The sequence below is a fragment of the Carex rostrata genome, chromosome 12 (genome assembly GCF_964058835.1).
Source record: "Carex rostrata chromosome 12, lpCarRost1.2, whole genome shotgun sequence".
NCBI lineage: Eukaryota > Viridiplantae > Streptophyta > Magnoliopsida > Poales > Cyperaceae > Carex > Carex rostrata.
The window spans coordinates 4,663,866-4,680,710 of NC_135929.1; the positions used below are offsets into that span (position 1 = coordinate 4,663,866).

Here is a 16,845-nt window from a genome sequence, read left to right on the forward strand (position 1 = left end):
ATATTATACTAGTTGTTTTATGTTCTCTTATGTCATCCGGTGGCAGGAGCAGATTTAAAGTCATTCAAAATGTGGCTAAGTCATTCCTATGATCACAGATTGAGATTAATTGGAGCAGTTAGCAAGCTCCATTTATTAGATAGCACTTCTAAAAATTAAAGAGTACTCAATTAAGAGTTTGAGACCAAAGACACGTAGATCAATCCAAATTTAAGTTCAACTAGTAAAATAAAAGTTTCTCTAATTTTTTTTTAACATTATTTTCTCTCTTTCCTCCAAGAGAGTTGCATGGGATTAAATTTGTATCCCTTTCTCAAAGAACAAGAATAATTCTCTGGACTCAAATTCTAAGAAGTTCTTTTCCAAGCAAGGAATATATATGAGAACAATAAAAAAAACTATATATGGTCAATAGTTGCTGATCAGGATTCGATTCGAATGAAATTGTAGAATAAATAAGTGAAATATTATACTAGTTGTTTTATGTTCTCTTATGTCATCCGGTGGCAGGAGTAGATTTAAAGTCATTCAAAAGGTGGTTAAGTCATTCCTATGATTTTAAAATTTTAGTTATGTGTACTAAGATTTAATTGAATTTTATTTTAAAAAAAAAATTATATAGAGCCACCCCCTCATTGCATTTTAAGTTTTAGCTCCCTCTATCAAGATTTTCTAGTTCCGCCCCTGCCTGATGGATTAATCAATTTTATTGATCAATGTTTGATTAAATGTGAAATTTAAGACTTTAGACCGTTAATTACGAAACAATTAGACTGATATAATTAAGATGACGTAAACTTAATTTTAAACCTGTCCAAGTTAAAAAACCTAACTTTAAATCTGTCAAGGTGGTTTAACTTGCATATGAGGTTCGTCAAACATTCTTGTAAAAATATAGTGGTGGAAGAATGCATGGTTGATTCATAATTAGGCCGGAAAAGTCCCAATTTAATTTATTCAATTTTTTTCATCTTGCCAGACAAATAAAACACTGTATAACATAAGTTACATATGCTTGATATATATTTTTTTTCTCCTTTTATTAATTAATCACCTGAAATTCATAATTAGTGACTATCATTCCAAAATAATTTAACTAGTACCAGTTATTTCATGACCATTTGTTCATCACAACACATACGCTAATGGATTTTTACTCATTAGAGTTTGAAAACTCCATTAAAAAGCTTCAAGCTATTAGTAATGCACCTACGTCTTTAATGTGGAATCAGGGGCAGATGAAGAATTTGTTTTCTCAATATGGATTTTAACTATTTACTATTATATTAGTTTAATAATACTTATCACTTTGTAAGTATGAAGTAGCGAAGAACTTCAACACAAAATATGAAGATCAAATTGGATATATAAGGAATAATTTTCTTAAAAGTCGATAAAAATATCAAGTTTTGAAAAAAAAAAATTGAGAATCAACCTTTTTGGTCTAATAACAAAGACAATATATATACTCTCTATGTAGAATGTGCAAGTTCGAAATTCAGATGATAATTTCTTGTAAATATTAAATGGTTAAATAGCTTGATCTTCAACTTTTACTCAAAAAAAGTGTAAACAAAATTAGTAGTGTTAATTGAGGCTCATCTATTTCATACAAATTCGTTTTTGGACGGAATTTAACCAGCATTTTTGGAGGTATATAACATAGATCTCTTTAGTATATATATCATAAAAAAAATTAAAACTTGTCGCCTGTCCATGTCCCTTGTGTGTGTTTTTATTTTATTTTTATTTTATGTCCCTTGAGTTGCTCAACCAACTATAAGAAAAAAAAAAGCATCGATTCCGTCGACATTGTCATTGATTGCATTAACAGATCCGTACAGTCAATTTCTTTAGTTGATTTTATGAAAGTATGAGACTAACTAATAGACACACATGGGGAGATAAAAATGGGTGCATACCTTCTATTCACCTAATGAAAATTAGGTTAATATTTGTTCATTTCTAACATTATTCAGGAGATTGTCTGTTTTGTAAATACTCTTATCAATAAAATCCTTTGGCAGTCACTGCCAATTTCTCAAAAAAAAAAAAATTATTCAGGAGATCAGGTGGTGGAGAATTATCTAGCATATTCCAATCAAATTAATCCCGGCCCAAAATTTTTCTTGCTTATTATACAGGTGACTAGACCATGAACGAACAAGTGCCTAGTTAGTTATCATGCAACCTAGCTAGCTACCAACTAAATATTCGGCTACTTACAGTATATATAATGGTTTGACATCACCTATAATTCACCTTTCTTCGCATAAATGATGGGCTTAGGCTAATTCCATGTTAGCTAATAAAGTACTAATAATATAACCTAGTATGTCAAGGTTCTTGAACCATCCATTAGTTGACCGATCGAATTACTGATGTCATATAGAATAAGAAAAAGAGAATTTAAATGTTCTCCAACTTAATTAAAAAGCATGTTAAATTAGATATTGGTTTTCTTCTATCTAATATCCTTCACAATAAAAAAAAACTACATTTGAGTTAATTAGCCTAATTAAATCAATTGGAAATGGTTTATGCTAGATAATTAAGTTTTAGTTTGAGGAGCGTATTCTTGTAAATAACACTTTTTTTTTGTCAATTTAATTGTTGGCTTCAAAGCCAACCTTAAAAGAAAAAAAGAAAAAAAACCCAGAGAGATAGTATAATAAACGATGGTACTATAATTCCTCCAAATTCCAAAATTATTATTTGAACAAACATATACATGCCAATTCGTTGTCACTTTTTCTAAAGAAAAGAATGTGTTGATGGATGAACTATTATGTGTTCTTTATGAGAGATTTTTATATGCATAACATTGCGAATACAAGATGCATGATGATTTCATCAACCCTTTCTAATTTAAAAATTATTATTATTCATTAATAAGAGTTAACCAATGAAAAATCAGGGGACGCTTACTTGGCTTGTAGGGTTCAAGCAATCCCTATAAATTCCCCCACCCAGGTTTCAATACACCAAAACCTCAACTGGTACCTTTCTTCTTACACACCTCCAACTTGCACCAGTGTACCAGCACCCGCACAGATATTAAAACACACATAGACGAAAGCACACATCCTTCCATTTCATGGCCTCCATGCTATCTTTCTCCCCTCCTCCCCATATGAAACCAATGGTTTCACCATTACCATCTTCTATTGGTGGCACTCACTTTGAGAAGAAACTACGTCATTCTGTGATTTCACAGGTTGCAACTGAGCCACGAGTTACTGTACCTGTTCGTTGGACTGAGACAGCACAGCCGGACGGTACAGGCACAGGTCAAATATCAGCTTGGACTAGTGTCAGGCAAGAGAGGTGGGCCGGAGAATTGTCCGTGGAAGGGAAGATACCGCTTTGGCTGGTATGATATACATATATACCAGTACTATAATTGATTCGCAATAACAATTCTCTTTCAGGAGTATTATATCTTCATGTATATATTTCAATCATATATGCATGATTTTTATATGAGTCGACAAAAACAGAGACATCAAATAACAAAGAATGAAAAAGTTAGATTTTTTATTATTGTTATTACTTATTAGGGAATAAATTAATGTTGACTAACTAATATTAATTATTATCTAACCAACTTGTAGGATGGAACATACCTAAGGAATGGACCAGGTCAATGGAACATAGACCAGCACCACTTCCGCCACCTTTTTGACGGCTATGCTACACTGGTACGTGTCTCCTTCAACAAAGGCCGTGTCAGTGCCGGCCACCGCCAGGTCGAGTCCGACGCTTACAAAGCCGCCAGGAAAAACCGCCGCCTCTGCTTCCGCGAATTTTCTGAGACTCCGAAAACCAACAACTTCCTTTCGTATGTCAGTGAGCTGGCAAGCTTGTTCTCGGGCTCGTCACTCACTGACAATGCCAACACAGGTGTTATACAGCTCGGTGATGGTCGGGTGCTTTGTCTGACCGAGACCACAAAGGGTTCGATCCAAATTGACCCAAACACACTTGATACGATCGGGAGGTTTCAATATACTGATAGTTTGGGAGGGTTCATCCATTCGGCACATCCGATCGTGACTGAGTCGGAATTTCTAACATTACTGCCTGATTTGGTACGGCCTGGGTATATTGTGGCTAGGATGGAGTCGGGTAGCAATGAGAGGAAAGTAATTGGAAGAGTTAACTGCCGAGGTGGGCCCGCACCAGGATGGGTCCATTCTTTCCCAGTGACAGAGAATTATGTTATAGTTCCAGAAATGCCCCTGCGATACTGTGTGCAAAACCTCCTGCGTGCTGAACCGACACCACTTTACAAGTTCGAATGGCACCCCGAATCGGGGAGTTACATGCATGTCATGTGCAAAGCTAGTGGAAAAATTGTAAGTCATTTTCCTTTTTCCTTTCTGTTTCACCTTGACATTGACTAACACTTGGTTTTACCTGATTGTAACATTGAAATCATTTAGTGATGTATTACGTTGTTTTGCATGTGCAGGTAGCGAGTGTCGAGGTCCCGCCATTTGTTACATTCCATTTCATAAATGCTTACGAGGAAAAGGATGAGCAAGGTCGTGCTACCGCTATAATTGCCGATTGTTGCGAGCACAATGGTGATGCAAGCATTCTGGATTTACTTCGGCTTAAAAACTTGCGGTCTTCCACCGGCCTCGATGTGCTACCTGATGCTAGGTAAACTAAATATAATTTCTTCCTCCCATCTTATAAAGCTAATGTGAGGGGATAGTGTACTCGTGAGTCGGCACTAATCTTGTGTTCTGTTAAATAAAATCGGGCCATGCATATCCACTTTATCATATTATTAAGTGAAAATTAGCATGTAATCAGTACTATATTTATAAAAGAAATCAATTTCTATGGCAGGGTTGGAAGGTTCAGAATACCGCTAGATGGATACCCGATCGGTGAGCTTGATGCGGCGTTAGACCCAGAGGAGCATGGAAGAGGGATGGACATGTGCAGTATCAACCCAGCCTACCTGGGCAAGAAGTACAGATATGCCTACGCCTGTGGGGCCCGGCGCCCTTGTAATTTTCCGAATACCCTTACCAAGGTAACAATGCCTTTAATACAATTCAAACTCACTCAGTTATGGTATACTAATCTTGAAGTGCTAATTTAAGTTTCTGATAATGTTTCAGATTGATCTCCTAACAAAAAGGGCGAAGAACTGGCACGAAGACGGTGCAGTACCATCTGAGCCTTTCTTTGTGTCAAGGCCAGGGGCAACCCGGGAAGATGATGGTCAGTTTGCCAGAACTATTTTTTCTCATATATGACATCATTTTGAAAATACATTTTGATTTGGCCAGAATCTTAATTAATTATTGCCTTGGTCTATGTACAGGAGTTCTGATATCAATAGTCAGCGCCAAAAATGGAGGTGGGTACGCACTGGTACTGGATGCCTCCAGTTTCAAGGAAATAGCTCGTGCCAAATTTCCATACGGGCTCCCATACGGGTTGCATGGCTGCTGGGTTCCAACTTCCAAGGGAGTAGAGAAAACAAGTATGCTGTGAATAGTTCCAAGGAAGCAGAGAAATCTGTAGCTAAAAATGTACAAGATAACTACTAAAAAGAGAAAAAAACAATGGATTCAAAAAAGAGCACAGCTAGGTGTAGGTCTGTCCTGTAGGTATAATATGCTAGTTACATGTCTCAGGATTCAGGGAGTTGTTGATTTGAAGTTTGTATAGTTCTTATATTAAATGGTGATGTAAATATGTATTTATCAATTAAATAATTACAGCTAGTAAGGCATGCCTTTTTTCATGTTAGCCCATTTTACAAATACAGTATAAAAGAAGCCCGCAGAAGTTCAGAATAGACGATAAGCCCAAATAATTAATACTTCGAAAATGCATGGCTGTGGTTTGCCTTCTTTGAAAGCAAGTTATTTCAGAAGGGATTGCCATTTTCAAGTCAATAATTGTAAAATTAAATGTTGAGAGAAAATTTTATGTCTCAATGCTTGTTTTACCCTTTACTCTCTTTCTCATCTTAACTGTCTCAAACTCTCAATTAATAAGGTAATAAAGGAAGGTCCCTTCTTCGGAGATACAAAAAAATCTGTTCTAAACCCATATTTTCTTTCTCCTCCCCGTATCTTCATATTTCATTTCTCCTTAATCTCTTTAACATGCATGCACAGAAAAAAAAATGAAATAAATCACAAATCGTAGAATCAATCGTAGAAAAACTCACTGTGAAATCAAATTGTGTGATTTTCATCTATGCTGAAATTCTCAACACAAGCAAGTTTAAAAACTCATATTTCAAGCAAGAGAGCAAGATAAAGAGATTAATTAGCTAGAGACGGACTCTGTCGCTACCAACAAATTTTCGACCAAAAGCTCTAAAGAAGGTAAGCTATTCATCTTCTAGTTTTGAGTTTGTCGAAGCTTTCCATCAATGCAGTTCGAGTAAATGAGTTTAGATAAGATTTTATATATCTTGTACTAAGATTTTATATTTCTTTAATCCAATCTGTTTCTTCTTTTTTTGTTTGGTTATTTGATGATTCTCTTTAATTTCTGAACCCACTATGGATATTACAATATATTTTTTAATATAGTTATATAAGCATTGGATTAAAATTGATGGTCTACATTATTAATTAGGAGTTCACTCTAATCTTACTTTTTTTTTGTAAAAGTTGTTTTTATTTGCTAATTCTGAATTTTTTTTTTTCTTTTTGTCAAGTAAATTGCAGGGATGGAACATTATGAAACTAATGTTAAAAAAAACACTTAGTTATAGATGTGATATGAGCACATGTATGTCTAAATGAGTTTATTTATTGGGTTGATAGGTCCTTTAAGGATCCACTTGATGGGGTACAGGGTACGTATTGTTCAAGGATGGAATTCTACAATATGGTGCTGGTTTTAGTTATGTTTTTTCATGTTTTCAAATGGAGGCTCTTAGTCTAATTCATGGCATTAGGGCGGTAATTCAATTGGGTGATTGTACATTTTTTACTGATTCTGAATGTTTGGCTACTGCTTTACACAACCCATCCTCCCATTCTGGTATTGATTGGTAAGCTTTTTCTGAGTTCATGTAGCTCATCAGTTTATTTTCTCATAATCGGGGGTTCACATTACACACATACGGAGGGTTTTAAATCAGCAGGCCAACTATATCACTAACATGGCACGTGCTTTATTGTTTACTAGTATAGCGTCTGTAATAGACTAATTGACAAATAATAAATTTTAAATGATATTTAAATGATATCTACAGATAAGTAATATTTTTTAAATGACATATTAAATAACATATATAGTTTTTGACATTCTTTTATAAAAAAAATCTCAAAACAATATAACACACTAAATGACAAATATAACATTCTTCAAATAATATAAAATAAAATAGAAAGAACTGAAAACACGATCAATCATTTATTAATGACATTTAAAAATAGAAACAAATCAGGATCAACCAGAAAGATGATACATTTTGCATGTGTCGAATACGTGTGACGGCTATATGTCTAAATAAATTTGAACCTACATGTAAAAAAAACATAAAAATGATGCATGCAAACTTCTACACGTAAAAATACATAAAAAAAAGATATGCATAGGATCAAGATGTTTGGTCAGAGAGCTAATACTCAATTCGAAATTTTATCTTTTAATCAAAGTTATTGACAGATCAGGACATTTACATGCTTAATTATGGAGATAGAGGATTTACATACTCTCTTTTTGCTGCACTATACTTTCTGTTTCTTTTTGATGACCAGTAGTTTGAAGTTGTTTAGCATCTAGTATTGGTTCTTAGTATGTATATATATGTAAGATACTGATGTACAATTCTGTTTGTTTCAATTAAGTTGTAAAATATTGATGTACAATATGATGGAAATACAAATACTTGGTTCTAAATATTGCGTATGAATTTTTTTTTTTTTTTTTGGTTTAAAGCCCGTAGGCGATTGCATTGATCCAATGATTTAAAAAGTAGCTATTACATAGATTTCTTTTGTTAAAATTAAGAAGCATTAAAAACTATATATTTTGCTACTTGTACAATCATCTAATTTGCTATGTTAGAAAATAAAAGATAATTGAAGTCAGAGAATGCGAATTGATCTATTCGCGCCCGAATAACAAGTAGGGCATTTCGATTTTCTTCTCTGAGAATGTAGACACAACAGTAAGTTCTTCGAGTTGCATATCCCGCGGACTATGCCGCATCGAACCCTTTTTGATGACGAAACGTCATCTTCTTTTTGAATTCGACACCGCCCAGAGGAGTTTACAGCCGAGAGGCACTGAATCAAACTAGATCGGGACAATCACCACTCGAGAGGAGGAAAGAAGAGGGCACTGAATCAAACCGAACCAGGACAGTCACCACCCAACCGAGATGACACTGAATCAAACCGGAACCGGGAACTGAATCAACCGGACCAGGACAGTCACCATTGAGAGAGGGGGAAGAAGAAGAAAGAGAGAAGAAAGAAGACAACTCGTTGCGTTCTCGTCATCGTCAACAACCAAAATACATACCTTATTCATATATATATATATATATATAGTAGATGCTACGGGCAGAATGAATTCACAAACCCTCAGTCGAACCCGGAAACTCGAGACGAACGGAAAATACAACAAGCGGCGAAATTCTTGAACGAGTCCATCCGCTCAGTTGAAACGTAGCAAGTTGAACCGGGCAGACGAAGAGGGGTGGATAGAGGGGCAGGGTGGAGAGGTGCGGAGGAGCCGATCGACTCTCAAACCTGCAACCTGTCTTTGTTTTCTCTTTGTGCGATGCTCCCTAGTAGGGGTGTCAAAGGTACCTTTTTAGCCGTTTACCCGACCCGTATTGTATTCGATAAGGCGGGTATGGGTAAGTTTTTTTTCGTTAGCTTATTGGGTATGGGTATGGGTAAGAATTTTTTTTCGTTAAATAAACAAATAAGGGTATGGGTAATGACTATTTCATACCCGTTACCCTATAGGGTAATTATAAAATCCAAATATATATTCAATTCAATTTTCAACCCACTTAAATGTATATTTAATTCAATTTCCAACCCACTTAAATGTATATTCGTGTTATTAAATTTTTATTCTTTATAAAAAATAATTTAGTTGGAATTGATTGCACATTTATTTTATTTTTTATTAGAAATGCAATTATATATGTGTTAAAATGAATGAGTTTTTGATGTTTAATTTGTAAAATATAATAAAACTAATTATTATACTAGTATTATCCATTATTCACCCGCTACCGTTTCGTTACCCGATAATATTAACGGGTAAGGGTAGGGTAGGGTAAGATCAATTTTTAATGGGTATGGGTAGGATATGAATAAGATCAATTTTAATGGGTATGATATGAAAATGTCTCCACCCGACCCGTACCCATTGACACCCCTACTCCCTAGGAGGCAGCGGAGCTTCCTAGAAAGTGTGGTGTATCCATCACTATTTTTCTAGTGTGTCACTATTTGAAACATTGCGTATGAAATATTAATTTCATCTACAATGTGGGTTTGGCAAACGTATCGGCAGGATTTTTTATGGATTTCCAGAACTTTGGTCAATGTTAGAATTGCATTAGAAGATGGGCGACTTTAGCAGTAAGTACCTTCCTTGAGTTACTGTTAGAAATACAATATATTTTTCACCTCACTTTTTCTTTATTATTTTTTTTGTGTTAATTGATTGAGAAATAAGAGAGTAGGATAAAACAGCTATTTAGACATCAAATTTTCTCTAAGCACTCAATTTTTGTAATTAGTGTGCCACATTTTCCCTGAACACTCAATTTGTGTAATTATTGACCTACCTGACAATAGCACTCCTCTAAGAGGCTTTGATCAAATAGTTAAATACTTACAAATTATAAATTTACTTAAGTCGGAGCATCATATCCGATAACACCGAAAGACGGTAAATAAAACAGATTTGAAAAAAAAACCGCCGACAAAGAGAGGGCAAGAATTAGAAGCTTAAACTTAAAATTTCAACGATAAAAACAGAATGGATCAAGATAACAATCTCTGCAGGTCTATCCTCGCATTTATTCCCGCAGATACTGCCAAAAAAAATATGAGGAGACCGCTCAATCATTAATGAGCGTTTAAAAAATTGCGGGTATTTAACTTGAAGCATCAAAGTATTTACCTTTAATTTGTCAGGTATTAAACCCTCTGCAATGATCTCTATTTATCAAAGAATAAATCAATCCATTAATTGTCCCCGCACAAAATTTTCTTTTTTTTTGAATCGTCCCTGCACAACTGGGAACCATTAAACATGAGGGGACCGCTCAATCATTAATGAGCATTTAAAAAACTGTTAGTATTTAACTTCAAGCATCAAAGTATTTAACTTGAATTTGTCAGGTATTAAACCCTATGCAATTATCTCTATTTATAAAAAGAATAAATCAATCCTTTAATTGTCCATGCACAAATTTTTTTTTTTTGAATCGTCTCCGCACAACTGGAGATCATTAAATAAACAATTCCCTCATCCGATGATAAATACTCTGAGACATAATGATAAATATTTTATGTTACATGAGTAAATACTTTACATTATATGGATAAATATTTTATGTCACATGGATAAATACTTCTCATGCATACTTGCAACTTTTAGTAAAACATCAATGATAAATACTCTCATGAATAATGGTAAATACTTTATGTTATATGGATAAATACTTTGTATTATATAGATAAATACTTCTCAGACATAATTGCAACTTACAGTAAAACATCAATGATAAATACTCTCAGACATAATAATAAATACTCTATGTTACATGAATAAATACTCTATGTTACAAGGGTAAATACTTTTCAGAAATAATGATAAATATTTTTTTGAACATCAATTAACAGATAAGCATTTATTAACGGAGATTGTTATTAGATAACAGTATAATTAATACGGATATTGTTTTTAAAAGAATAATTAATACGAAAATTGTTATTAGAAGAAGACATAATTAATGCGGAGATTGATATTAAATGACAGTCTAATTTAATGCGGAGATAAAAAGAAATTTTTAGTGAAATTAATAGGGAGATATATGACAGTTAAGGAAGAGAGAGAGTACGGAAAAAATGAGGGGATGGGAGTGGAGGTTCCTTATAATTATTCAAACAGAATACACTTCTTACTCCAGTTTTAACACCGGTTAAAAACAAGCCATGATCACATCCACTCTCCACATAAACCGCTCAAACAGTGAAGACCCATTTTTCAACGATAAAAACAACAGGTATCTGACTCGACTCATACTTGAAGAAAACACTGAAGGACCTTTACACTACTTCATCCATATCAACATCATCCTCATCATCAGGATCCATGATCTTCATCTTCTTGACTGCCTGAGCAGCATCACTCCTGATAGCTCCATTCGGCACCTGGATCAGTATATCCGACTTTTGCCCTGTCTTCGGGTTCACAAATCCACCATTCTTTTCAACTCGGTACACTAGTTCATTCTTTCCTTGCACTGCTTCTATGTACACTGTGGAGTTTTCATCAATTTCTTCTTGGATCAGCATCTTTGATAGCTGAGTTACTACACGCTTCTCTATCCATCGCCTGATTGGTCTCGCACCATAAACCTGTAGAAATTAATTACAAGAGTCAGTCACATAATCCACATAACAAAGCAAAGACTGGCTTAAAAATGGTTTACAGTTAATACTGTTACAATTAGTCTATAATTTGTTGCCCACCAGTACCATACTGACATGATGGAAACATTGTTTCAGTTTCTCATCTTTCCCATTTGAGCATAAAGTTTGTTTAAGACCTCAGACTTACTAAACTACCAACTGTGACCTGTTTTATTTTTACACACTTGTATAATTCAGCCTGAATTGAGTTTTACAAAGACTAGGCTTTACAAAGGCTGAAAAAGTTTTGCCAAGTCTTCATCCATTAACAGTTTTAAATCACCTACCAAAGCATTACTGTTTTAATGATAAATTGTATTAGGATATGTGAGAGCAAATTATGGGCCTATTTTACTTACAGGATCATAAGATTCAGAGAGAATAACATCCAATGCAGCATCAGTGACAGCCAAGGCAATGCCTCTCTCTACCAGACGTACAGCCACATCCTTCATCTGGTGCCTTGCCACCTTCCTGAGTTGATCATGCGATAATGGGTTGAATATTACTATATCGTCCAATCTGTTCAACAGTTCAGGCCTGAAGTGCTTCCTGACCTGAAATTTCAAGAAAGAAAATCATTCAGAATCTCCCAGATAAATCAGCACACAAGCAATCAGCAATGGCAAATACATAAAGAAATATGTGATTGTCAGATTCTTTTTTCCATTTGTGTTTTCTACTGATAGTTTTAATAATTGCATACCAAAGGGAACACAAAAAACCCATCAATTCACATTCAAATTGTAATTTACACAATAATAAACGAAGATAACAACATACCTCTTGCATGACAAGTTCATGAGCAACCTTCATGGAAGTATGACCTAACATCCCTGTAAGGAGGTGCTCCGCACCAAGATTTGAGGTCATGATGATAACAGTGTTGCTGAAATCGACAGTTCTGCCTTGACCATCAGTCAATCTACCATCATCAAGCACTTGAAGCAGTGTGTTAAACACTGCCACATGGGCCTTCTCTACCTCATCAAAGAGTATCACGCTGTATGGTCGTCTTCTTACTTGTTCTGTCAGTTGGCCACCTTCATCATGTCCAACATAGCTGTTTGTACAACAAAAAAAAAATACATGTAAGCATGCAGCAAAATCAGTAATCAAGCTGCCTATTTCAGAAATATCAGTTTCATACTGGGCAATTTTACATGGGGGTCACACTGGAAGAGTAATCTAGCATTTATTATCTTGAAGCACAAATTATTTTGAATATATAAAAGTCCAGATCTGCAGTAAGTAAAACATTAGTAAATAATTGAATCATAACATACCCAGGCGGGGCACCAATCAGGCGTGCAACTGAGTGCTGTTCCATGTACTCCGACATGTCAATTCTGACCAGCAAATTCTCATCATCAAACAACTGCTCCGCGAGTGCCTTTGCAAGCTCAGTTTTCCCAACACCAGTGGGACCGAGGAAAAGGAATGACCCAGTTGGCTGTTGTGGCCTGCCCAGACCAGCTCGAGACCTCAGAACTGCCTCGGCCACGGCATCAACTGCTTGGTCTTGACCAACCACCCTCTGATGTAACCTATCTGCCAGACCAATCAACCGCTGTTTGTCATTCTGGCCAAGTCTCGTCACTGGAATACCAGTCCAACGGCTAACAACCTAAAATTGGTTAAAAACTTCCATTAGCTCACAAATATATAATATTGTAAAACCTTTTCCTTATGAAACCAGAAGGACATTCAAACGTACCTCTGCAATGTGTTCAGGGCAGACAGTTTCTGTTAGCATTAAATTATCACCAGTTTCCCCTTCCAGCTTGGAAATGGCTGTATCAATCTCTTGCAGAGCACCATATTTAATGTCGGCAACACGAGCCAAGTCCATTCTTCTCTCAGCCTCTTGTAGAGAGAACAACAGCTCCTCGCGCCTCTTCTTCAGTTTTCTGATCTCATCCACCCTCTCCTTCTCTTTTCTGTATTTCATCATCAGAGGCTGAAGATTGTCTCTCAAGTCATCCAGTTCCTTCTTGACCTCAACAAGTCGGGCTTTGCTGGCTTTGTCTTTCTCTTTCTCTAGAGCATGCAACTCAACTTCCAGCTGGATTCTCTTTCTTTCTAGGTTATCAATCTCCTCTGGCTGGCTGTCCAGCTGAACTCTAACATTCGCACAAGCCTCATCTACCAAGTCAATCGCTTTGTCAGGCAAGTGCCGACCTACAAGAAATTAACACAACCAATAGTAAGTCAAACTGAATATAATGGGTATCAAGCAATCACAACATACAATTGTTATTCCTGCCTAGTTGATTGGCCTGTACCAATCTTAGTATACAACTGTATCAAACAATAGCCGTATAACAATAAAAAGAGTAATTTATGTATAGCAGCAATTGTTACTGTTACCCATAATAGCTACTGTTCCCAACTTATTATCCTACTATACATTAGTTAGGGTTATAATTTTCAATTTTTCATCATTATTCTTTCAACTGAACTTTAAATTGTTTAAGATGGAATGGTCTTTGAAGTTTAGAACTGAATCATACTAAAGACTCCTCTAAGCCACCTAACCCAGTATTGAAAGTCTACAGAAAAATTACGATTTAAACTACTTACCAGTAATGTAACGACTCGATAGCTGAGCAGCTACCACAAGAACCCTGTCCTGTATTCTCACTCCATGATGCCCCTCATACTTCTCCTTCAAGCCTCTCAAAATGTTTATAGTATCAGCCACACTAGGCTCAGCCACATAAACCTGTTGAAACCTCCTCTCGAAGGCCGCATCTTTCTCCACATATTTCCTATACTCCTCCAGTGTTGTCGCACCAATGCATCTCAATTGACCTCTTGCAAGCATAGGCTTGAACAGATTTGCTGCATCCATCGACCCCTCTGTTCGACCGGCACCAAGCACCAAGTGTATCTCATCTATGAACAGTATAACCTTCCCATCTGCCTCTTCTACCTCTTTCAAAACTGATTTTACCCTCTCTTCGAACTCACCTCGGTACTTAGCACCTGCCACAAGTGCACCCATGTCTAGAGCTACAAGGCGCACATCTAGAAGATTACTCGGAACATCTCCACGCACTATTCTCTGTGCAATACCTTCTACAACCGCCGTTTTTCCTACACCTGGTTCACCTATCAAAACCGGGTTGTTCTTCGTGCGCCTAGAGAGAATTCGTATCACCCTGCGGATTTCCTCATCCCGACCAATGACTGGATCGAGCTTTCCTGCAACCTCGACCAAATCTCGGCCGTACGTTTTAAGAGCCTGGAAATTTGTGTCTCCAGATGCGCTCTCTACTTTCTTACCTTCTTTACCACGGAGCTTCTCCACCTCCGATTTGATTCGGGATGTACTAACTCCAGCCTCCTTCAGTGCATCACCGATCTGAGAATCCTCAATCAGACCGAGAATAATCTGGTCAACAGCGAGATGAGAATCGCCGCGCGATTTCTGTGAGGACTGAGCTCGCCGGATCACTTTAATGAGAGATGTAGAGGCGGGAACCTCATCTGGTGGAGGCGACTGAGAAGGGAGTTTCTTCAAGGCGTTTGTGACGACCCGCTCGAAGGAGTCGGCAGAGGAGGGGTTGCCGGAGGAGTTGGTAATGGCTTGTCGGAGAAGGCCGTGCTGGTCAGAAATGAGAGCGGAAGCGAGGTGGAGAGGTGTGATCTGAGCATGGCCGGCATTCACCGCAAGCTCATGCGCCGCCACTAGCGCCTCGTTTGTCTTGTGCGTGAACTTGTCGGGATTCATTTATCTTCAGACTGAGAAATTGAACTCTTTCGAACTGAAAATTGAATTGGGAGAGTTTTAGAGTGTGTTCTCGACTGCTATGCTTTCGATTTTTCGAATTTCTTGAGGAAGCGAATTGAAAGAGGCGACAATTTAAAGGGGGAATAGAGACGGTCATGGTCGAGTCTGGAATAACAGAGAAGGAAAGGGAAGAAGACGGAAGGTACTGGAAAGCGCGCGAGACTTCTGGGGATTTGTGAGATTTGAACGGACAGATACAGGGATGGAGAATTTAATCCGATTCTAGGATTGTGCCACGTGTGTCTGGAGCTAATCTTTTGTAATTTGGGAGCTTGATTTTGCTAATGGTCCACAGACAGGTTGGTTATGGGTCGGTGACTCGGTCCCGGCTCCCGGGAGGTATATGCATCCTCTGGAATATCTCAAACTTTGAGGTCCTGGCTGTACAGTGGGAATGGAAATAGGAACGGGAATAGAAAAAGTTTGAACTAAAATTTACTGTTTACGTGGAAAAAAAAATTCAGTCTGAGTGAATTTTCATTTTCCCACGTGAATAGTAAACTTTAGTTTGCAGCCGAACAGGCCCTGAGTGTTTTTATGGATAATCTCAACCGTTTAAATACTTTACACGAATCTCAAAGCACAAATAATACTGGCCCCTACCGCTATTCCCGAATAGACCGTACACGTCGGTCACGCAAAAGTTGAGATATCTCAGAGGATACGCACTCCGGTCTCCGGTAGGTACTCAGTTTGTTGTGATCTGCTGTTATAATAAATGTATGGGATCGAATCTCCTTCCCCTCTGGGGGCAGGAAATTCCTGCCCCCAGAGTCACTGTTAGTGGGCCCCCTAAACCCTAAACCCGGCCCCACCCACTCTAAATCCGACCCCACCCCGCAGTGACTGAGGGGGCAGGATTTTCCTGCACCCCGGGGGGCAGGTGATCTGCTTCCTAAATGTATAGTGTACTGTGCAGTAAGCAGCATGTTGGGCTGGAGAACTGGGCAGGATTGCTTGGGTCCTGAACTTGGGTTTGTTGTGATCTGCTGGGGACTGAGCAGTGGGCTCCAATGGCAGAGCTGTGTAGTATTTGGGTTCAGTTTGAAGGTCTAGATGGCGGAATTTGGTATCCTTCAAATTTATCAGATAAAGTTCATTGGAACTTCACTGCATTACATCTAACTAAAATTGTGGAGTTTGATTACTATGGCATAGTGTTATTTCAGTCATAGTGACCCTAACTTAAATAATCAATCAGCTAAACTTTAAACAACTGAATTCTAACCGATCTATCTTAAAAGTAATGTATTTACATACAAAATTAATAAATTTTTGAATTCATTTTATAAGAAATCAAGCGGTCAAAAACAAAGGTTTTTAAGTTAATTTAATTCATTTATTTTTCATCATTTTTTTACCACTTGACTTCATAATAAATTCAAA

The 16,845-nt window shown here is 36.9% G+C and overlaps 2 protein-coding genes across 2 annotated transcripts; one reads left to right on the forward strand and one right to left on the reverse strand.

Moving 5' to 3' along the window:
- Positions 1–2,986: 2,986 nt before the first annotated feature.
- CCD8 (carotenoid cleavage dioxygenase 8) lies at positions 2,987–5,748 on the forward strand. The gene is made up of 6 exons (XM_078312617.1): positions 2,987–3,373; positions 3,615–4,358; positions 4,475–4,668; positions 4,861–5,050; positions 5,139–5,241; positions 5,345–5,748. The coding sequence occupies exons 1-6, from the start codon at positions 3,098–3,100 to the stop codon at positions 5,515–5,517; spliced, it is 1,680 nt and encodes a 559-aa protein (XP_078168743.1). The 5' UTR covers positions 2,987–3,097; the 3' UTR covers positions 5,518–5,748.
- Positions 5,749–11,086: 5,338 nt separating this feature from the next.
- On the reverse strand, positions 11,087–15,598 carry HSP101 (heat shock protein 101). The gene is made up of 6 exons (XM_078312045.1): positions 14,247–15,598; positions 13,381–13,844; positions 12,950–13,290; positions 12,447–12,726; positions 12,023–12,220; positions 11,087–11,609 (listed from the first exon to the last, which is right to left on the reverse strand). Exons 1-6 carry the CDS (start codon positions 15,397–15,399, stop codon positions 11,298–11,300), a joined length of 2,748 nt encoding a protein of 915 aa, XP_078168171.1. The 5' UTR covers positions 15,400–15,598; the 3' UTR covers positions 11,087–11,297.
- Positions 15,599–16,845: the final 1,247 nt, after the last annotated feature.